This window comes from Grammomys surdaster, unplaced genomic scaffold, assembly GCF_004785775.1.
Source record: "Grammomys surdaster isolate TR1022 unplaced genomic scaffold, NIH_TR_1.0 132, whole genome shotgun sequence".
Classification (NCBI taxonomy): domain Eukaryota; kingdom Metazoa; phylum Chordata; class Mammalia; order Rodentia; family Muridae; genus Grammomys; species Grammomys surdaster.
The window spans coordinates 2,546,777-2,571,375 of record NW_021604590.1 but is presented as its reverse complement, the minus strand read 5'-3'; the positions used below and the strand labels follow the sequence as shown (position 1 = coordinate 2,571,375).

The following is a 24,599-nucleotide window of genomic DNA, read 5'->3' as shown; positions in this document are numbered from 1 at the left end:
GAGAGGAGAGGAGAGGAGAGGAGAGGAGAGGAGAGGAGAAGAGAGAAACACTCTGAGTCAAGCATGGGCTTTCAAAACCTCAAAGTCCAACCCCCAGTGACACATTTCCTCCAACAAGGCCACGCCTCCTGATCCTTCTAATTCTATCAGAGAGTTCTACTCCCAGTTCCTCATTCAACTGTATGAGGCCTATGGAGTGGAGGCCATTCTTATTCAAGACAATGGAGAAGTCAGAAATTAAAGGTTCTATTTAAGTTGCTTTCAACAAGTTGTGCTTGGTGGCACCTGCCCATAAGCAATACCAGCATGAGGGAAGCTGAGGCAAAAGGCTTTCAAGTTCAAGGCCAGCCTTGGATAGATTAATGAGACCCTGTTTCAATATCTAATTTTTATAATAAGTAACTAAATTAACTTAACACTGTGTAGACTCCTACATAGCAGGATATTAGCAATACCTAAGTGTTTAACAAATTGTCACAAATGTTAGGTGGAAATCACTCAAGAGACGCCTCTTCAAGTAACAGCTTGATCAAAAGGTACACCATCAAGGCATGACACACAGGGTGAGGAAGAGAAAGCTGGTCTCAGTTTTACTGAAGTTTTACTCATAAGAGTCTCAAAAACTTGTATAGCCACTCACTAAAGGACCATCTTCTACCCTAAAGCCCAATGAATCAGCACCTCCTCACTTAAGCTATAAATGTGAGCACAGTTTAATAAAGGATGTCATGGTCGAGATCAAATGTCTTCATTTTCAGAATAATGGAAAGCCAGGCATTTCCTCTGTGCTGTGTGGAATCAGTTTACAGACCAGATGTTGTAGGAGTCGGAGCTAGATGAGGTGAAAAAAAAGACAAAAGATGACCCTTCCCAAGACTCTTCCATTAGATGAAGTCATCTGAAATTAATTCTCTGCAAGAAAGAAAGGAGGGGGGAGAAGAAAAGGAAGAGGAAGAAGAGGAAAAGGAAGAGGAGGAGGAGAAGAAAAAGAAGAGGAAGGGGAGGGAGAGGGAGAGGGAGGAGGAGGAGGAGGAGGAGAAGGAAGAAGAGAAGAAGAAGAAGAAGAGGAGGAGGAGGAGGAGGAGGAGGAGGAGGAGCCACCACCACTAATCACCTGAAGTCATTTTTAAGTCTGTATTACAAAGTTGAGCCATTGGTTTGAAACTTCCTGGACTGAGTCTTCTAGAATCTTCTTTGCAATCACAGCATCAAGATCAACCCCAGAGCTTCCTTAAGGATTGTCTCTTAAGTAGCTGCAATAGTGAATGGAGTTCTCCAGCCCAGCAATACCAAAACCCCACTTCAGTTTTGATGGACTTCAAAAAGACCCGGGAAGGACAATGGGGAAAGACTGTTCTCATTTCAAGAAGCCGACACTGAAAAGTAATTAATGTCTTCTCTGCACCAGGAAGTGCTGGTCTGGTGTGTCCTGTGCTCTCTGTGTGGATAGCTGCAGCCTCTACCTTCTGGATAAGATAAAGTTCATTTCCTCTCGTGTAGTGGGTTGCTAAGGTATGCGTTGTTTTGATCAGAAGTGACTCACGGAAACAGAGCTATTCAGTTCCTTCTTGATGATTTTTCCCCACTTTAAAATTCCGGAATAATGCTTTCTTTTACAACAAGTGACCAGGGTGACTGTCACAACAATGCCTCATTTTTCTCAGCCAGTAGAGGCTTACTTTTCAAAAACAGGACTTTGTTTCTTCTTTTGAATACATTCTGTTTATGAAGACCCACCCCCACTGTTCCCTGATGACTACCATCTACGTTGGGAAGTGTCATCATTACCCTGGGGCATTTTGCAAGATAGCCAAAGAAACACATCCGTCAACGTGCGATCATGTTCTAAGCAGAGATGAACTTTAGCTAATGGATGCTTAAAACCATCTTGGCAAAAGGATCCTTGAGACAAATGAACTAAAGCTGGCTGGTTTGGTAGAATTCCTGGCACGGCGTTTGTAAAGTGATCTTGTATAAATCACCAGACTAGCACATAGCACGTAGAAAATATCCACTTGCCCTGCAAAGGTGTCTTCATGCTTGGGAGCTGCCCAGAAAACCTATAGGACAGGTTTCTAGAATGGTCTGTTTCTTTCTTGTTGTAATAAAATACAGCGTTTCCTTTGGACACGTTATCCTACATCTGTTTTCATTTCTTTGCCTGTACAAGTAATAGGAAAAAAAAGCCGCTAATCCTGGGGTTTCGATTTTATCCTGAATATATTTCTCAGATGTTGTTTAATAAACAGCTTCATGTAAGCTTTATGAGTAGGTGTGATCTTATACTTTGCCTTCTAAAGGATATTTGGAATGTTCTCACCTCCCACGGGTGTTCGGGGATATACTGTGTAAACATGTATACAGTTTTCATCATCATCTGAAACATCTTTTTCAGTCAGCATTTTCCTGGTTTCTAGTGAGACTGCATACTTTGTCATGTGCCTGGTAGCATATCAACCTATTGTCCTGTGAACCTTCATATTTATTTTCATTCAATGAGCTCTACTTAGCTTTTTCCCAGAGTTGACTAGATCTGATTTTCTTCCAGATGTTACTTAAGATGCTTCTAATGTTTTTAATCTGCATGGATATCAGTAATGTGCTTTGCCCAGAATGAATATTTAACTTCTTTTAATGCCACTAGTAAATAGTTCATCTCCGCTGATTTGAATGCTTATGTGAATGAGACTATCCATCCAGTGGGACATGATCAATAGCAGACAATAGCTCCCCAAACAGGCATAGTGCCTCAGGGCCTCGCCCTCATCTGTACCAGAATGTTCACTGACTTGATTTTTCTTCAGATGTGTGCAGGAAATCACCATTGTGAGTTCACAAGAGCGCCTGCCATGTAGCATCCAGCACACAGCATTCCATAGTGTTCCTTCCCATCCTCTGGGCCTGACATTCTTCCTGTCCCCTCTTCCATAATGTTCACTGAATCTTGGAGAGTATGGTATAAATGTCCCGTTTAGGGCTGAGAATTCTTTAGTCTCTTATTCACAGCGCTTTGACAAGCGAAGAGTCTCGGCATTGAGAGCTACCCACTATGCAAACAACTGTCTCTAGCCGAGGCTGAGAGTAGCATTGCTTTCATAGCTTTCTAGGTATAAACAAAACTATTTAGAAGGCAGTTTGACAACATGTTCACTTAGTAAAACAACACTTACAGGTTTTCCTGCCCTCAGGGTCTATGCCTGTCCCCACCATACGTGAACTATTAGCCAAGCGCAATTTCTTCTTGTGAAATGGGCCTCGAAGCCTATCAGAAAGTAGTTGGTTGTCCCCATAACAGTGCCAGTATTTTACCAGTAGGCACATCTTATCTGGCAAGCAAGCATTGTGGCATACAAGGCTCACTGCTGGGTAAGTCTATCAATAACATTTCTCTCACGGTAGCCTTTGTAGCACTTTGGCTCTGTGAATCAGGCCTAGATTTCTATGTGGGTTCTAGTGATCCAAACCCAAGGGCCCAGGCTTGTTTGGCAGATATTTGACTAAGTAAGCCATCTCCCCATCCCTGGCTTGACATTTCATTGAGGATTTCATAATTTCTATGCTGCTATAGTGCATTTAGGGCTAATCTTTATAATGTATAGGAAGAGTTGTCTTTATAGATCAGATTCGGAGATATGTGCATTTTCAACAGCTAAGACTTCAGGGTTCTCTCCCCTAAGTTCAATCTCGATTATGTAAGAGAATTAAAGGTTAGATGGGTAATTGATTTAGTGAGTGAGAGAAAGCCAATGAATGTGTAGACAGGTATGGATACAGACCTACTGGCTGTTACTAACGTGCAAAGACAGAAAATGGAAACAAATGCATACAAAGGCAAATCTGATATATCGCAAACACAGAATTCTGAAACAGATCAGCCACTGATATTTTCTTCCTCCTCAGGATGTCTGAGCATTAATAGGGGAAATTTTATATGGTTAAGGAGACTTTTGATTGTTCTTTAATGTCATCAACCCTAATAATTTCCTAAAACAAGATTTCCTTCTAAGATGGGTGTAATAACACATATCTGAAATCCTATCATTTGGAAAATGGAGAGTGGAGAATCATAAGTCAAAGACCAGCCTCAGCTACATTACAATCTAGGGGCTAACCTGGGCTTCATAGTACCCTCTCTTAATGGGGGGGAGGGGGGAAGGAAGATTTCCTTTTGTGAATAAAAGGGAAAGTCTCACACCCTGTTGGTGAAAATTTAAAATCATCACCACAGCCATCACAGAAAACAATATGGTAACCCCTCATCAGAGTAGAAATAAAAGCTACCAGATAACTTAATAGTTGTACCACTGGTTATGTATATGCAAAGAAAATAAAATTATTACGTTGAGAAAGACATCAACCTTCTAATATTCATTGTGGCTTCATTCAAAATAGCGAACATCTAGAATCCACCTAGATGTCAATTCATAAACTGAAGAATAAACAAAGAAAACATGCGGTGCATATACACAATGGAATATTAGTCAGCTATTATAAGGAACTAGAGTGTCATTTATGACTACGTGGGTGGAAGCTGTTCTTGCTTGTGTATTGATGCCTAGAAAGTTTACCTCATAGAAGTCATGAATATAACACCAGAGGGTTGGGGAAATGGGTAGGGAATAAAGACCTATGTGTGCCTTAGCACACATAGGTCTGCTTAAATAGGAAAAATAGCTTCTAATGTCCTATGGGATAGTCAGGTGCTTATGTTTGACAACCATAAAATGTACATTTAAAGTAGCTAGGAGAGAGGATTTTGAATGTTCCCAGCACAAAGAAATGATAAATGTTTGAGGTTATGGCTATGTCACTTATTTTTATATAATCATATATTAAATATATACACGAAAATATCTCACCATGAGCCGTATGTGTTACAAAAAATTATTATATATCGATTAATACAAATTTTAAATTTAAAAGGAAACAAGAATAGAAACTGAAAGAAGATTTTTTTTCTCCTGAGCCACCATATTGAACTTAAGAATCATAGAAATCGGTAGTGTTTGTCCTGGTGTTCAGAGTCCTGCACAAAGGACAGCCACGGCTTATCACTGTCCTCATTGAGTCTGTCCCTTCCAGGATCTCTGGTGAACATTCACCTGAACGTTTCCATTGTTCTCTTGCAGGATCTCCAATGAACACTCCCCCAAACTCCAGATCCGGAGTCACAGCTACCTGAGGGCAGTAAGTGAAGTCTCCATCAACAGAAGCCTGGACAGCCTGGACCCTGCAGGCTTGCTCACATCACCAAAGTTCCGCTCCAGAAACGAGAGCTACATGCGAGCCATGAGCACCATAAGCCAGGTGAGAGCACATCAGAGCCTCTGTGGCCACGTGCTGTTATCGGGGAGAACGCGGAGGGCAAGGGTGCAGAGGTGGTCACGACACATAGACCACTGATGGAGTCTGCAAAAATGCAACCAGATGCTTCCGGTTGGCCGAGTTTTCATCCCAAGCAAGCCCCTGGTCTTGATGGTCTAGGAGAAGAGGAGGCCTTTGCAGATGGGTCAGGCATGAGGAGGGAATTCTTGGAAATTCACAACGAGCCAGTTTTCAGGATGGTTTTGATGGAGGCTTTTTCTGCAGTGTTGCTTGAGGGGGCCATGCCTAGGGAAGACATCACTGGCAAAATCATAATCATCCAAGTGTTACACTTTGAGCCAATCACCGAGGCAGGACTTGCACACAGAATGTATCTGTAAGTTGAAACTTTGTATAAACCTCTGTATGGGTAACACATGTATTTAATCCCACAGTCAGGAGGCAGAGGCAGAGAGATCTTTATGAGTTTGAGGCCAGCCTGGTGTACATATCGAGTTCCAGGCCAGTTGGGGTTAGATGATAAAACCCTATCTCAAAAAATAAAATAAAATGGTGAAAAAAATTTATACACATTTATAACTTTATAACCTTAATGTGTTCAGAACAGGAGAACATGTCATGTCCCCCAGCAGGACACTGAGCTGTTCAGCTGGCCACCTCAAGTCTCTCTCTGCTGTGGATATGGCTTTCCTTGGCACATTATTTCCTGTTTACAGCTTACTAAGATATCGGGCATAGAAAAGACTAATGCTGTCTTTGGGTCAAGCACTGCAATTTCACAGGGCAGTCATTTGACTTTAAGTAAAAAGAAAAAAAAAAACAGAAAGAATAACCATCCTTAATGGAGTCCTAATGACACATCGTTCTTCCAACACCATATACAACTTTCAAATAACACATTATCTTTAACGACAATTTCAAACTTCCTGTTACAGTTGCAACACTGTCATTATTCAGAGAACAGTTTCTTCTTCAAAGTCACTGAACCATAAAAAAAAATGACTTTTCAAACTAAAGTTGCTTTTGTGAGTTGCTTTGAGAGTTATTCTCTCACCTACTATTACATGTATTAATATATATGAATAGAAGAATAGCGTTGAACTTAAGCAAATTGTACTCTGTTCCTATTTAAAATCTGACATTATTCACCAAAGGCTCCGAAGAAGGATCCAAATGAAATTTTATAAAATTTTATAAAATTTTTTTAATTTTTTATAAAGTAATTACACTCAAGTAGACTCCTTAAACTTTTTGAACATGTGAGCCCTTTATGCTTGAAATTTTTTTCCGTGCAACTCCAGGCATCTGAGTACATAAAACAGGTGTACAAACTTACCGATGATAAAGCATAAATTTGTTTTAAACCAATACTTTAGTATATATCTAATTGTACTATTTATTAAAGATGAAAGTGAATTGCCGTGCTAAAGATCTCGGCTGAATGATTTGATAACAGGGCTGAGAGTACAGCAGGTGTTTTCAGAGCGAGCCAGCATTGGTGCTGAGAATCCCACTTCACACAGATATAAAGAATAAACAGCAGAAATAGGTCTAATTCCACTTTAAGCACTGTCCCAATTGCAACCCAAAAAAAAATTAGCAATTTATAAAACTCATATAACAATATTTAAAATAAAGCCTTCTTAACACAATACAATCTAAAGATATGCTGATTGGATACTTACATACTGACTCCCACAAGATGTCTTCTGAGCATGTGCACACTCTGGCACACACTCCCACACACATAACACATATACACATACATGTACATAAATACATACTAAACATAAATGTAAATTAATTTTTTAAACAAATGATATTTTGGTGACTGGGGACACCACTAATAATGCTGTTTGCTTAGCGTACAGGAGGCCCTGGGTTTTGATTCCCTTCAAAACCTGTGTATCAGATTGGTTTTGATGAATAAACTTTAGGGCCCAGGGATTCACACTTGGGTGAACAAAACTTTTAAAAAAATTTTAAAAAGTTTATCTATCCATTTTTAAAAATGGATAAAGTAGAAATTAGAGATGATTTGTCATTAAGATAAGGCATATGGAGGGCTATAAGGTGGTTTGGAAATTCCCTTTCTTGATTTTTTTTTTAGTATTTCCAAGGATATTCGGTTATTATTACTTGTTAAGTTAGACATTAGTTTCTATGCCTATATAGAAAAGGGGACAACAAAGGATGTGTGTTTATCCTAGATGATTCAGCAAAATAAAAGCAAGTTACTGAATTATATTTACTATATGATTCAGGTTTTGTTAAAACTAGGTAAGAAGGTATATTAACCCTCTGGAAAGACAGACACTCAAGGTTCATGTCTACAACCTGAACAAGGATAGCTATTTCACTGTTTCTTTGTGATATTTGTTACAACAGTAATTGAAAGGGAAAAGTTATAGCTATGAGCACATACATGAGTAAATGGCTTTGAAATTATTTCAGGCTTGACTGAGTCACATATAAAATACACAAACCCCTGCAGATCCTTAACACAGGTTCTGATTCAAGGGCTGAGCCAAAGAGTTGAGTTGACTCACTGGGTGAAGGTGCTTTCCACCAAGCTCGATAACCTGAGTTCGATACCTGGGTATTCATGGTGGAAGGAGATAATCTAGTCTGGCAAGTTGTTCTCTGATCTCCACAGGCAACTGTGACACAGGCACCCACAGGTGTGCATATGCACATGCACAATATTAATTAATTAATTTTTTAAAATTTAATTAAGATTTTTTAAGCTGTACGTATTCAGAAGGCTAGAGAGATGGCTTAGCAATTAAGAGAACTTGGTGTTTAATTGTAAGGACCAGAGTTTGAATCCCAACACCCTCATGACAAGCTGTGTAATCTGCACGTGTCTCTAATGCCAGCTTTGAACTGAGAAAATATAGGAGAGCTGGGGCTTGCTGGTGCCAGCTAAGGAAATGCCAGTACTCCGTTTAGAGAGAGACCCTGCCTCAAAGAAATAGACAGACAACTCAGTATGCAGCTTAGAACTCACCTGCCTCTTCCTAAGGCATTCACCATCATATTAGGCTAAAATCTGTTGTTGTTGTTGTTGTTGTTGTTGTTGTTTAATTATCTGATTTTTAAAAATATCTTCATAAATATATTTATAAAAAGTTTGTGGATGAGGTCAGGCCTGGTGGTACTTATCTTTAATCCCAGCATTCCAGAAGCAAAGGCAGGAGGATTTCTTTGAGTTCAAGGCCAGCCTAGTCTACATAGAGAACTCCTGAACAGTCAGGACTACATAAAGAAGCAATAAATAAATACATTAATTAATTAATGGATTTTTTATGAAAAGTGAAACGTGACAATAGTTTGAAATCTTAATAGTGCTTTTTAAGATTTTTGACATATCTGGGTTTGGCCTATTTTAGCACAGGATATATCTTGCAAAACAAAATTAAAAATGTATGTTTCATACTGTGCACTCAGCTTCAGTCAACCTTGAAATTATTTGATGAACTTCAAAAGGCATAGCAAAATAGTTTACAAAAATAGCAGTTGCTAAAAAGTTACACTGAAATACATGAACTCTGACCACGAGCCAGAGAATTTTGCTCTTAAATCTCCCATTTATCAATAAGAAAGGGCTTGGAGAACAGAGCCTAGGGGTAAAATGCTTACCCAGAAGAGACTGTGAGTTTCATCTCCAGTCATGCAAAATAAACGTAAGCTAACTGGAAACTGTAAATACAATTATCAAGAACGCACTAGGCAAAGCTTCCTTCCCAGCATGCATTTCTTCACTGTTCTAGAAACAAAGCTCTACTCTGGGAGGGAGGCAGAAGGTACATGCATCCAAATATGCAGTAGTGTGTTCCAGACCAAAGAGTAGGAGTCTTCTTCTATTGCTTTTCAGTTTGGTTTGGTTTGGTTTGGTTTGGTTTGGTTTGGTTTGGTTTGGTTTGTTGGTTGGTTTTGGGGGGGGGGTTGTTGTTGTTGTGGGGGTTTTTTTTGTTTTTGTTTGTTTGTTGTTGTTGTTGTTTGAAACAGAAGCAAGGGCTCTCACTGAAACTGGAGCTCCCTGGGTTGACTAGGCTGGCTGGCCTATGAGCTATCAGGATTTCCCTGTCTCTGCTGCCCAAGTTGCCCAATGCTTCTGCTACATGCACATGGAATCTCTTTTCACATAACAACTCAGATCCCGTGGCTGGCAAAGCAAGAGTTCTTACATACTGAGATATCTTCCCAGCCCCAAAGCTCTCTTCCTTAAAAATGTCATCTTTTTATCAGCTAGATGCTATTCTTTTGTCATCTGTGACATAAAGGAAATGATACTGTACTAGCTGGTTTTGTGTGTCAACTTGACACAAGCTGGAGTTAATCACAGAGAAAGGAACCTCCCTTGAGGAAATGCCTCCATGAGATCCAGCTGTAAGGCATTTTCTCATTTAGTGATCAAGGTGGGGAGGATCTAGCCCATTGTGGGTAAGGCCATCCCTGGGCTGGTAGTCTTGGGTTCTATAAGAAAGCAAGCTGAGCAAGCCAGAGGAAGCAAGCCAGTAATAGCACCCCTCCATGGCCTCTGTATCAACTTCTGCTTCCTGACCTGCTTGAGTTCCAGTCCTGACTTCTTTGGTGATGAACAGCAATGTGGAAGTGTAAGCTGAATAAACCCTTTCCCCCTCAACTTCCTTCTTGGTCATGATGCTTTGTGCAGGAATAGAAACCCTGACTAAGACAGATACACATTGGAATGATACATAAACGGTACTGCTCTTGTGGGGAATGAAGTTTCCAGATGCTGGGCGGGAGATGTTGGTGGAGAACTGCGGGCCAGGTATTTACCAGCCTGTATCTTGCCACAGGTGAGCGAGATGGAGGTGAACGGACAGTTCGAATCCGTGTGTGAGTCTGTGTTCAGCGAGCTGGAGTCACAGGCAGTGGAAGCTCTGGACCTGCCTATGCCTGGCTGCTTCCGTATGCGGAGCCATAGCTATGTGAGGGCCATCGAGAAGGGCTGCTCCCAGGATGATGAGTGCGTGTCGCTGAGGTCGTCCTCCCCTCCACGCACAACCACCACCGTGAGGACCATCCAGAGCAGCACAGGTGAGTGAGCTTGGGAACTCCAGCCTGGCTGCAGCTGCACACAGCTGTCAAGGAATTGGGTGCCCTTGATGTAGTCACATGGTTAACAGTAACAAATGCCACCTATGTCTCACACAGAAAGACAGGTTCTGTACCTGGCTGTACCCATCCCTCCTGCCATGCCTGTGTGCCCTTCCTCCACCATCCTGTGAGAATCCACAGAAACAGCTATCGCTATGGTCAGGAAGAGACAGCCCAGCATCCTCTGGTTGATCTCACCCTATTTAGATACTCAATAAGCAAACTCTGGGATGAGATTAAAAACACCTATTTCTTGGAGTCAAATTTATTCCTTTATGCCAAGGTGGGTGTGACTCTTCCAGGAGACCTAAAAATATCCTGTTAAAATTTTAAAAAAATAAATAAATAAATTATAAAGGGGCAGGAGATAGATAGACCAGTAATATTGACTAGGCACTTAGGCATTTTATTACAACAAAAAGCAGATTTATTTTGTTAGTTTAAACCCTGCCATATATAAACAGTTTTTTTCCCTCTAAACAATGATTTTTTTTCCAGAGGAAGTGTATTTTTATGGCCAGATTCTAGGTGTAGAATCCTGGGAAAGCTTAGCTAGCTTCCATGGTAAAATCTGCAGAGCGATACAGCCTTGAGTTATACACAACTCTAAAACGACTGAGCACCAAGAAGAAAACCCCTCCCTCTTAACTGTGTTTAACCTTATGATTAAATTCAGCCTGACTCCAATAAAGTAATTCTATGAAGACACCATCAAACTTAAGGGTCAAGATAAGTAATGGTAGATGAATTAGAAACATTTATACCAGGATATGCTATCAATAAATGATTGATAAATGATAAATTGATAAATAAAAAAAAACAATTTTTTTTTTTTTAGCCAGGCCAAACTGAAAAATGCTTCTAGCATAAACATCCTAGCAGTACTGTGACCCTGGCCATTCGTGTCCAGACAGAAGATAGTGGATTACACTTACCTTACTCGATAGGAAATTCCCCAAGAGCAGCATCAGACAATACCCATGAATAAAATAAAAGCAGTCGATGCACAGTCTATATGTGTAATGTCATGCCTTATATGTGTGGTTTTGAAGGTCTGCTCCCCTACAGCTTATCAGTGTGTGTCTGTTGGTGTCCCCCCCCCCCCCTCCCGCCCCCCAACCACCCTGGGGCCCTTTCTTTCTAACAATCACAGCACCTGTCCACCATTCATTCCTTAAATTCAAATAATTCAGAGCTTGGTCCACTTGGACCGGGGAGGAACTGTAGAAGGAGAGGTTCTCAGGTTTGCTGACACACAGTAGCAAGCAGACTCTGGCCCAGTTTGCTGACACAAAGTAGCAAGTAGACTCTGACTGGCCCAGTTTGCTGACACAAAGTAGCAAGCAGACTCCAACTGACTTGCTCACCTCTGAAGAACAGTTTGTAGCTTTTGTCACTAGCAGACACTCTCCACCGTGATTCTTTTTAGATCTGCAGACACAGTGACCTTGCTGACTCCCTCTCTCTGGAGTCTTTCCAGAGTTCAGACAATAAAGTTGATGAATAAAATCCAAGCTCCCAGTTAATTCTAGGTAGATAGTGAGTAATTTTATAAGAAACCCAAACATTGGACAGAGAAGGAATCCCGACCCTGGGATCTTGTGGCATGTGACCAGTGAAAATGTAATTGAACCACAGACTTTAGCAGAATAGGCAAGGATAAGTGTCGGGACTTCAATTCCTATTGGCTGACTTCAGCTAGTTGGTCCAGAGATGACTGGGCAGTTTACTTGAACAAAGGAAGTGTCAGACTTTTGTTAATGTTTTTAGAGTGGGCTAAGGCTTGGTGAGCATCACTTGGTTCAATGAGTATTTTCCTTTTTATGTGCAATTGTTCTGCCCCTGGGATTTGCAAACTATCAGGAAGAGACTTAAAGCTGCATTATTCCTGCTGTTGACACAGCATCCTGCATTTACATTCCCCATGCTTGTGAGTAGTCTAAGAATGTTAGGATTTTCAGAACTGTAAGTCCCTCCTGTTGCTGGCATCTTGGCCTCGTGGTTTGGTTTGCCATTGTGATAGAAATGAGGGGTTGTGGGTGCTTGAGCTGACAAGAGAACGTAAGGGCAGGACAGAAAAAATATCCATCCACTCCAGAGAGGTAGAAAAGATTCACCCTGTTTTATGGTTTTGAACAAAACATTTCCCAAAGAATCAACATGGCTAAATACAGACCTGAGTGGGTCGGACTCAAAGGTTATAGCAACAAAAGAACAGACACAATATGGAGACACAGATGCCCGGCCTTTTATCCCATTTTAATATTAGAATTTAATCATTAGAAATTAGGTAGCCATGGCTATAGGAGTCAATGCTTTTAGCAAAAGCAGGCTCTCTGTTTCTGATAAGTAATTTAGCGTTATTATAACCCACAGACCAGAGGCGGTATCTCCAGCCACCCAGCAGAAGCTGATAATTCATTACTCAGATGTCTGACCTCTATCATTAGTGACTGTTGGTCAGCTTGGCAAAAATGCTGGGATTCTGCTAGGCAGGTTGTGGGGTGTCTGAACTGGTACTGAAGGGTGGTCACTGGGGACATATCATGGCATGAGGTTTTCCCTTGGTAGCAGTTGACTCCGTCTTTGGCATTGTGTATTCATCCCAAACCCTGCTAGGTTTAGCATGGTCATAAGGAACTGAGATACATGACGTTCTGGCCTGTGACTTAGTCTGGTATTTGTTGTCCCTGGTGTTTTTAAGATCCTGAGTTTATCTATCTCTTGCTGCTTAGCAGTGATCTCTACCTACCTCAGGAAATGCCTACACTGTGGCAGTATTTGGAGTCTTCATTGGAATCCAACAAGACAGTTAGGAGATGAGTTTTACCTAGGAGGGTGTCTCCTGTTGTCCCATTGAGGCTCTGAGTTGACCCTGAGATCTTTAACAGGAGGGTCTGTATGAGAGACTTCCCAGAATAGGAACAGCGAGTGCAAACCACAGAGACTACTGTACCACCTCGCCCGTCCTAAACGCAGGTGACATCCACCTACAGCTGTGTGCATGGGAAGGCTCCGTGCTCTGTGAGTCAGTCCAGGTGAGGGAGAGATGTGTATCATGTGTACCACACCAGACTTTCACACAAGCCAGCTGTTGGATTCACTCTCAATCATTCACTCAGCATAAACTAAACGTTATGGAAATATAAACAGCTTCACGAAAACCGTTACAGTGGATTCTGAGTAAATCTATCCAGTATGTGCTGGTATTACATTTTACTCTTTCTGTCTTGTTGATCTGTTCTTTCTAAAAGGAATCTGTAGTTTACATTATGAGGGTTTTTTTGTCCATGTCCTCCCCTACCTCCTCCATTCCCTGTCCTTCTCTTTTCTCAGTAAGTACTAGCAGATTAGGGATTTCTTGTTTGGTTTTGCTTTGTTTTGTTTTTTACTGGTAGTATCTTTCTCACAATGAAGCAAATACAATTTCCTGTTTTGTTCTGTTTTGTTTTGTTTTAAAAAAAAAAACCTATTCCCATAGGATTTGCTATTGTTCTATAGTGTGCAGTCACCTGTGGTCATCAGGAGTGACTTTGCGACTTTGCTCTGAGGTGCTTCTCGCTGTATACTGTCATCTCACTTGAGGGTTAATGAGCAAGGAGATCTCTGAATTGTCTTCCTTTGCTCTTTACTCTTGTACACGCACAACAGGTCCATTTTGGCCACACATCCTACGTTGGGAAGAAAGGCTTCATATGTGTCGTTGGCTATTAGTAACAGATGGCATTTATCCAAACAGGCTAAGACATTGATTTGTGTCTCTGTCTATTTTAACACTTAACATGTCCAACAAAACATTCTGCTGACCCTTTCTCTTCCAGCCTTGCCTTTTATGTATATTTGCTGAACCAAATCATAACCTCCAAAGGTTCCTATGCCACGTAGAAGAGTAGGGACCTCCGAGATGCCATGAGATGGTGACAGAGGAGACCATCTGCTCGGTTCACAGTATATCAGGGAGTTAGGGACTGATCTTTATGCTTCCACTGATTTGTTAACTTGCTGGTTTGTCTGTGAAAGAGTCACATATTCTCTGAACCCATAATCGGCTTCAGTCAACCAGACCACTCTCAGTCCAGTAGGTTGGATAAATTTTAATAATTCTGTGCTCTGATACAGGTGCATATTGTCATCAGTTGTTGACAATTAATGTATCCACCACCCTCCCCCATGAAACAGATTATTATTTCTTTGTGTTGAGAATATTCTTCTGAAGTAGGCATGGTGGAGCACACCTTTAATCCCAGCATGTGAGAAACAGAGACAGGGAGATCTCTGAGTTCGAGGCCAACTTGGTCTACAAAGCAAGCTGTAGGATACCCAGGGCTACATAGAGAAACCATTTTCTCAAAAAAAAAAAAAAAAAAAAAACACAACAAAAACAGTATTCTACCTGTTCTGAAGTACATAAGACCTGTTTAATGTTACAGGAGGCCTACTGTGCACTGGGGCTTTAGAACTTTCCCCTCCCTGCCTGTGTTAAGTGAAATAAGCCAGTCATAAAAAGACAATCACACCCATATGTGGAGTCTAAAGAATTTGGGTCTCAGAGAAGTAGAAACTGGAACAGTGGGCAGCTGAGAGGACAGGGAGGTGGGCAAAACTGGATCAACAGGAATAAACTTACCCAGAGTTTAATACGAGCTACTGTTGGATGAGATCAGAGCCATGATCGGAAAATAAAACGAAAAAGTCAGATGACCAGCTTCACGTCTAAGAAAACCAAGCACGGTAGCGCTTGATGATCCAGTTAATTCCTGACATCTCCACAGAGTGATGGACTAAGCCTACTTCTTGCGGGATACACCAATGGGGTGATGTGCATTTAAGGGTGGGTCTTCCTTTAGCTAGACAAGATGACATCTAGGCAGGTGCTCTGTGTCTGAGCGCAGACTGACTTCCGATGATGCCAGTAGCCTGAATAGAGAGAAACATGACATCACAGCCGTACGCGGCTGCATGGCAGGGACAGAAACATGGTGATAAGCGTGGAGAAAGACAAAAGAAAAATCAGTACTGGAACATACCTGTACTCTCAGCACTTCAAAGGCTAAGACAGGATCACAACTTCAAGACCAGACTGGGCTACACAGGAGACATTGTTCCAAGGGAGGAGGGGAAGAAGAAGAGGGGAAAGAAGTGGCAGCAGCAAGCACTAGGGCTTCAAGTGGACACAAAATCAGGATAATATGTCCAGGACTTCAGAAATAGCTCTTTGCACCTACAGGTCCCTTCTCTACAAATGATTTCTTACATGACTATAAATTTAATATGAGTCTCTTTGTATGTAAAATGAAATTAGAATGCAGCTACTCACACCAAATGTACTGAAGTCTCGGATCTCGGGCGCTCGCTTTTCCCTGCCAGGCCCTAAGTCAATTAATAAACTTTTAATAAAGCAGCCAGGGAAAGTTCAGAAGCACACAGCCAGATGTCAAGCAGAAACCTTCCAAACAAGGCCCTTTTTTGCATTCCGTTCAAGATAAAATGAAGTAATAAATGTTTGGATATTGCCTGTCCGGGTTCCTTGTTCTCTACTAATGACGTTTCTGTCTTTGAACCTCTCCACAAAACTGAGTCTCCACCCACACACACCTCGGAAAACTTAGGCAAAAAGAAAGAAAAATGAGAAAAAATTGGGGGCAGCCGATTCCACTTGTGAGATAACCCTTCCTGGTGTATTGTATATCTAAGAAAATTGACAGTGGTAAATCGCAGGAGAGTTCACATTGACTTCACCTTTGTCTCTGGAGCACTCAAGATGAAATTCTTCTTTAATATTAAAAACAAAAATCACAAAAGTGCAATTATCCTGGATGACATCAAGCATACCTTAAAATCTGAAGAGAACCAGATGTTCTTGTCTCACCTGGGTAAAGTCCTCTCTTGAGAGGGGCGTGCCCGTGCCTTATATAGCTAGGCAAGAGTGCACCTTTGCTCAAGGAAGACTGTGGGCAAATAGTGAACGGCTTCACAGGGCTTCTCGAGTGACCGGAAGGAAAGCGAGGCTCAGAGGAGATTAGTTGGGGAGCACTGTACAAATTACCCATCAGAAGGCCTCTACCTTGCTCCTCTGTCTGGTTCAGTTTATTAATAACGGCCAAAGTTAACTTCTGTACACGTGCTACTTGACACAAGCATTGTGAACCAACTGTGTAATTATGTCATGAAATCCCACTGGATACCTGTAGTGAGGATATTTTAATAAATCCCGGTGTGAGTTTCCTTCCCACCTTTGACTGTTTATGCTCCGAAGTGAAAGACACACAGCCTTTATATTTTAATATGCCTTAAGCAGCACAGTAGCTGGACAACCGCCTAACCTCCATGCTGTTAGAATGCACTTCCCGCAGATAACTCCAGGTTTCTACTTACTAATTTCTATGTTCCATCTTGGCCGCTCTTGACCCAGTTGAGCAGTTCACTGAGCCGAGTTCTCTTGGCCCCTTTACATGGCGGGTTTGGTTGGCCCTGCCCACCCTGAACGTTCTCCTAAGATATCATGGCTCCCCTTCTCTTCCTCGAAGTTTCTAGCCTGGGAAACCGTACCTAAGTATCTCTTCCCCAGCTATTAGCTGCTGGCATCTTTATTTACCAATCAGAATTAACTGGGGGCAGGGTCTCTCAGTGTCTTACATGTGGACCCCCTTGTGCAAACAAATTTGGGGGACCCAAATTAACATCAGAATACAAGCAGCATTAGACCAAGCCTACTACAAATCCCTACGGCACGTGTGTGATATTACTTCCATCATACAGGATGGGTCTCCCTTCTCCTGGAGGACTGTCAACCACCAGCCTGTGAGGACAAAGGGAACTGAAGCCAGGCAGGGTTCCAAAGGCCCCAAGTACCGACAGATTAACTTCTGGGATCAGCTTCAGTAGATAGCTCAACTTTATTGTTCCAGGAATAGGGTATATAAGAGCTTTTAGGGTACAGGTGGAAAGGGCTAATTGGTCATAGTACAGTTACCTAATAATTGTCATGTGGGCAGGAGGCCAGAGCAGGTGTTGAATTAAGCAGGTCTGCACAAGGTTGTTCTTCAGATAAGGCCAGGCACCTGTGTTCAGGGACACTCTCTAGACAGTTAGGCAGGGAAAGGGAGCCCCCCCCAAACACTGAGAAAGGGAGTCCTCCATTTTGCACCAATCTCAGAGAGCTGTCTGTTTATGGGGGACTGTGATCTTAACAGCAGGGTTCCCCAACAATACAGTTAAAGAGAATAAGGGTGAGAGAGATGATTCAGCAGGTAGTAGATTGTTTAAAAAGCATGAAGGTCTGAAGATCTGAGTTCAATCCTTGGAACCCTTAAAGATGGACCAAGAGAAACACAAGCATGTGGAGGGGCAGGGGAGACATAATAATCTTATTATCATTAGTAAATAAATGAAATGTTAAAAATTTTAAGAAAATTAAGAGTTTATACACCTTGACCAAGTTTTGTGGATGACAAGTGACAATGAAGGCTCTCGGATTATTTCTATATCCATCTATAAATATTTTTTAAAGTATGCTATACTATAAAATAACTAAATCTGTTTCTGTAACAAGAAGCCTGGGAGATTTTTTCCTAATTTGTTCTTCTCATAAATATTCATTTAACTCCCGCCACATTTGAAAACTAAATTTTTCTTAAAATTTTCTGAAACCCTTTCTTTTATAAAGAAAATATTTCAAGCATATTTCTATGGATTTGAGGCCATCCTGGTCTACATAGTGGGTTTCAAGATAGCCAGAGCTTCATAGTAAGACCCTGTCTTGAAAAACAAACAAAAAAACAAACAGAAAATGTTTGCCCACGTATTATTGCCACAATCTCTCTCTCTCATGCTGCTTTGCCTGTGGAATGCCTGTTTAAAGTTTAAGTTGAAAGTGTTTAAAAATAGAGAAAATTTAAAATGAATAAAAAAATCAGCCTATAAAAATACTCTCTGGGTTTAAAATTTCCTATCATATTTTGTTGTGTTGATAGTATGGTGGATTTAAAGATCAAATGTCCAATCCCCGCCTAGCCACAGTGGTGCTGGGTGACATGGACTGGGAAAAAGGAATTTCTGCCAACGGGTATGTAAACCAAGGTGTAGCAAATGCTGCTGCTTTGTAGCTGATGAAAAAGACAAGGATCTCTCTGCCCTGGTGTTAGGTAAGAAAAAAAAATGTCCTGTAGTAATTTAATTCTTCTAGCTCTTTACAAAGCTAGAAGGCAAAGACATAAGATGACCCAGTTACAAAAGTCAGAAAACACAAATTAGTACATTAGAGGCTTCAGTGTGATGATTTGTCAGACAGACAATTTCTAAATAAAAAAGAATAGTAATTTGAAAATATAGCACCTAAAATCCCACCATTTTACTTTTATATATCTCTAGACATCATTTTAAAATAAAAGAAGCTCTTTTGGGGGGAAGGCAGGGACAGGGTCTCCTTGTAGTCCAGGCTCACCTCCAATGTACTATGTAACCAAGGATGACCTTAAACTTCTGAGCCTGAGGCCATCTCTAGATTGCCGGGGGTGCAGGCGTTCAAGAACACAGCACTTATGGGGTGCTTAGGATCAGATTTAGGGCCTTGTATGTGCTGGGCAGATACTCTACCAACTATCTATAAGCAAGCTCTCAGAAAATTATTTTTAAAAAATTCCTTTATGCAAGGGACAGGCAAGATAGGGCAGAGAGGTTGAAGAATGAAATATGATACGTATGTATGAAAATGCCCCTTGAAATAGTAAGTTTCTCCTCAACTCTCAAAGATCATAGATGATAGATAAGAAGGTAGGTAGGTAGATAAATAGATGGATAGATAGATGATAGATAGCTAGATAGATAGATAGATAGATAGATAGATGATGGATGGGTAGATAGATGATGGATAGATAGGTGATGATGGATAGGTAGGTAGATAGATAGATAGATAGATAGATAGATAGATAGATAGATAGATAGGTAGGTAGGTAGATAGATAGATAGATAGATAGATAGATAGATAGACCATAGTCAATCAGTCCAGATTGGACCAGTCCAATTCAAAATGAGTTTTAACAAATGCACAATGGTAGTTCAGTTGGGAACCACCCCTATAATTAGTGCTGATATTAAAGAGCACTCTAAAGCCCCTTTGATAGCAGTGTACGTGGCTCCAGGAGGTGAAATCAAGGCCTAAGGTTTTGAATTTCTGTCACTCCTCCCACGGTGACTCTCAGTCTGTTATAGGTGAACCTCACAGTCCTCGATGGCCTTGACCGAAAGCAGGGCAAACCAAAATGAACAGCACCAGGTCTCTGGTCTCTTGTCACATGAAACGCTCCTGTGTTTATTTTAATGACAAGTAAATGTCTGTGTGTCCACGGGTGTTCTGAGGTGCTCCTTTCTCTCTGTGGACGCCCTGTTGCCATGCACGCTGTTTTAATGCCTCTTCCTTTCAGTTATCAGCATTACGGTCAAATTCTAATAATAACTAACTCCAGTAATTTCTACTTTAAGTGACAGCATAATAACTAGTTCAATTTATCTCTAAAAATACAACACACTGCCAAATTTTAATTTTTGTGCCTAGAGTATTTTATGACTTCAAGGAGACACGATAGTATCATCAACCAGTTGTTGATTTGGGTATGGATTAAATCTCGTTAGCACAGAGGGTCATCTGAAATCCTGGATAGGATTTGCACCCTGTCTCTTTAAGACAAACCTTGGGTTTCTTTTTCATCCACTTTCTGTAATCCTGTTATATAACCCACCCACCTGCCCACCCCCAGTACATTTTAAGAGAAAGTTTATTCTAAAATGTCAGTTGTGGCCAGAAAATCATAATGAGACTTTAAATGTTTGCTTTAATTATTTTTATGGAACTTCTTCCTGTCATCTTTTGTATTAAACTTTTTATTTAGACATAAACTGGATTTGGTATGATGATGTATTCTCATACTCCTAGCAGTCATGATACTGAGGCAGGAGGATTGACAGCAAGTACTAGATGAGTCCAAACCACACTGTTAAACTTGACCTGAAAAAGAAGGGAGGGAGGGGGGGAGGGAGGGGAGGGGGAGGGGAGAGGGAGAGGAAGAGGAAGAGGGAGGAGAGGGAGAGAGGAAGAGAGAGGAGGGAGAGAGGGGAGGGAGAGAGGGAGAGAAGGAGAGAGGGAGGAGAGGGAGAGGGAGACAGAGAGAGAGAGAGAGAGAACTGGATTCATAGGAAATTGCAGAAAGTACAGAGATCTCTTATAACTTTCCCTAGTCTCCTCCATCAGTAACATTTTATGATGTTACTAGATGGTTCTGTAACACCAAAGTAGGACAGTGAGATTAGCACAGTGGGAATGAGGAATTCACATTTTATCACTGGTGTGGATTCCCATAACCAACATGCAGTCAAGATACAGACCCATTTCATTATTATAAAGTTCAGTGGCCACATTCTTCTACCAGCCTAAATGAAGTTCACGGAGCACATATTTTACATGTTCCAAGAGCTAGGTTCAGTACACAACACAGAAGAAGATAAGGAAGAGGAGGAGAAGGAGAAAGAGGAAGAGGAAGAGAAGGAAGAGGAAGAGGGGAGGAGGAATAGGAAGAGGAAAAGGAGGAGGAAGAGGAGGAATAAAGGAGGAAGAGGAGGAAGAAGAGGAAGAGAAGGAGGAGGTGGAGAGTTTCGTAATTTATGACTAAGGTCTCTTGAGTTTGGTGCCTGGACAGAGTAATTAAAGACACCCTCTAGAAACACGATTGTTTTGCTGTTGTTTCTCTTAACTACTAAGATTCTAAGATAATAAAAAAAAATTAATAGTATAAAGCAGAGAGAGAGAGAGAGAGAGAGAGAGAGAGAGAGAGAGAGAGAGAGATTTCTTCAGCGTGTCCACATTGGGAAGAGGGACAAGGAAATCCAACGACTCCTCCAAATGTAGTCTTTATCTTCAGGGTCCCTGAGTAACACTAGAGAGTCAAGGATACACACAGCTAAGTGACCCTGGTCAAGGTGTGGTGCTACTTAGCACTGACTCTGGATATCATCTACTGGGCTTCCAGATCTTTCTATAGAGGGGGCTTTAAGAGGAGCCCTCTTTGGGGAAGGCCAACACAGCAGTTCCATCCTATTGGTTTGAGACAGGGTCTTATCAGGAAGGCTAGTCTGACCTCAAGCTTACAATCTTCCTGCTTTTGTACCCTAGGTGCTTAGAGATAAGCACTGCCGTGCATAAAAATCATTTTTAAAAACATCCTTCCTTTGCCCTCCTTGGCTTTCATGGTGCCAGCTACTAAGGTTTTATGGATTTAGGTGGTTTTCCCCTTAAATGTCAGGAGCACCTGACTTACAAACCGCAGTTGCAGGTGGCTTCTGAGAGAATGGAGCTTGTGACAAAGCTACATCAAACCAGCCCACGGCATCTTGGAAAGGTGAATCCAGGTCTTTGTAGTTCTTCCTCTGACAAAAGTAAGGTTCTCAGAGACATGTTCTTAGGTTTACCAGTGTTCCAGCCGGCAAAACTCCCCAAGCAATTACAGAGATCTTGACCATGCTATGCTATAACAGTGTGGGCCACCTGTGTTTCCAGAGGTGGGAGGGAGCTTCTCGGAAAAGAGTGAAGTGCAGAGTAAGAGTGTGGAAAGCCATCGCTGCTGTTATCTGCCCTACAGTGGCTGGACAGGTAGCTCAGAAGCAGAAAAATAAAAAGTGGTGTTGATAAGTCGACACTCAAAACAGCGCTAAGGAATCTGTCTTCATGAGACAGGTCAAAGCAGGTCAACTCAGGTCAACGTCAGGTTGTCTCCTTTTTCATTTCACCGTCTTAAAGTTTTGAGATAGGGACTCTCACTTGCACATAGAACTCACCACTTCAGCTAAACTGTCTGGACAGTGAACTCCAGTATCCAAAAAATCTTCACCCTCTAACTCTGGGATCACAGACAGGCACATCACGCCAAGCTTTTACATGGGCACTAAGGTTCTAGGCTCTGGTTCTCTTGCTTATCCAACGGGCACCCTCCCTACCAAGTCAACCCCCCCCCAACCCTATGAGCTTAATGTGTGAAACCCTACAAGATATCCCTTGATGCCTTTAAACCTGTGAGTGTGTCTCCTGTGTGCTCGTGTTGAATGTGTCTAACAGAAAGGTTTTTCTCACTAATGTTGACCAGACCAATCTAATTCCCCTGAGCTTCATGGCTTTGCCATTAACTTTAATACCAGTCTGTGTTCTCATCCAGAGCCACCTTTGGAGGATGTACTTCTATCCATTGCCAACACTGGACCTTCATCCTTGTGTTAGACAGCTTTCTGAGACAATAAACTTATAACAAAAAAAAAGGGGGTTGTCTTAGTTAGAGTTTTACTGCTGTGAACAGACACCATGCCCAAGGCAACTCTTATAAGGACAACATTTAATTGGGGCTGGCTTACAGGTTCAGAGGTTCAGTCAATTATCATGAAAGCAAGAACATGGCAACATCCAGGCAGGCATGGTGCAGAAGGAGCTGAGAGTTCTACATTTTTATCTGAAGGCTGCTAGCAGAATACTGACTTCCAGACAGCTAGGATGAAGGTTTTATAGCCCACACCCACAGTGACACACCTACTCCAACAAGGCCACACCTTCTAATTGTGTCACTCCTTGGGCCTAGCATATACAAACCATCCCAGGGTTATTTTGTTTCATGGTGTGTGGCAGGTTGTCCTCATTATTTTGGGCCTATGGCAAAAGCATATGACAAAACAGAACAGTCATCTCAAGGCCAGAAATTAGAAGAGAAGAAGAAAATGGATTAAGGTCCAGAGTTTCCGTTGAGATCAGACTATCAGTGAACAAAAGTTCACTCTCGCCAGGCGGTGGTGGTGCACGCCTTTAATCCCAGCACTTAGGAGGCAGAGGCAGGCCTGGTCTACAGAGTGAGTTCCAGGACAGCCAGGGCTACACAGAGAAACCCTGTCTTGAAAAACCAAAAAAAAAAAGAGAGAGAGAGAAAAAAGAAGAAAAGAAAAGAAAGAAAGTTCACTCTCCCAATAGGCTGCACACCTTACTGATTCCATAACCTAGCACCACTAGTACCAAGCTGTGTGCTGCCTGACATGGGTGCTGGGGACTGAACACAGATGCTTTGAAAGAATAGTACATTCTCATAATTGCTGAGCCATCTCTCCAAGGGGTAAGGAAGGTATGGGCCTGAAGTGACGTTCTCAAATTATAATTATTATTGACATATATACCCTTTTACCCTCAAACATACCAAAATTATGCATGTTTTTTAATGTGTTAAGAGGTTGGAGAGATGGCTCGAAGCTACATATTAACATATATACATATAATTAAAAATAAAATAATCTTATTTTTAGAAAGGTGGGTCTGACAGACCTGTAGTACCCAGACCAGCTTCTTCTCTGAGAAGCTACTTGGGCATTATGGTACTTCCACAGCAGCTAGATATTTGAGCACAGGGCTGATGCTGGATGCCTTTGGTTTCCCATGTGATCCAAAATGCACAGTCACCTTCAAAGTTCCCATTATCTTTGAATTTCCCATGTATTTGTTTTCTGTTCGCATGTATGTCATAGGCTCCAGGATAGACTCAGATAAGTAATTGATGATTGACTTAAAATATCTGTCAGTTCTGAACCTTCTGCAAGACAGCCAAACCATGGCCACCCACTGAACATCTGCAGCACCCTAGGCTTCCCACGGATAACACGACTTAGCATCACACAAATGCCACACAGAAGAGGTGATGGTGAACTACCAAATACTTATCTTGTGGGATGGGCTACAATGGGGAGTGGGGCCAGGGCTCAAAGCAGTCTCCGTTCTAGGAACAGAAGTGTAAGCACAGATATAAGCCAAGTACTTGCTGATTACCTCAGATCTCTCCAAATCTACCCCAACACCATATACCTGATTTCATCCAAAGAGGCAATTACACATATTCACAATTCCAAGCTACTATAACATGGACTCACTCCTGTTTTAAGCCAAACCTTCCCCTGGCTTGCCGAATCTTCCCAATTGGGTCTGAAATATCTGTTTCCTGGATACTGTGTTCACAGCCCTCAACTCCGCCATCTTCCATAGGACTTGCCCTCACCTCTCTCTTTCTTACCATCTTTAGGTCCTGTCAAAGACAGTCAGGGGCTCAATCAGTCACAGGTGGCTAACACTAGCCCAG

At 41.7% G+C, this 24,599-nt stretch overlaps 1 protein-coding gene across 8 annotated transcripts in view; it reads left to right on the top strand.

Moving 5' to 3' along the window:
* The window catches only part of Dlgap1 (DLG associated protein 1), a 504,138-nt gene that overhangs the window by 333,556 nt on the left and 145,983 nt on the right, over positions 1-24,599 (top strand). For all 8 annotated transcript variants that reach the window (XM_028762194.1, XM_028762197.1, XM_028762195.1 and 5 more), the window contains 2 exons: positions 5,130-5,307; positions 10,152-10,392. In XM_028762194.1, the coding sequence (XP_028618027.1) occupies positions 5,130-5,307; positions 10,152-10,392 (419 nt within the window). The remainder of the gene's footprint in view (positions 1-5,129; positions 5,308-10,151; positions 10,393-24,599) is intronic.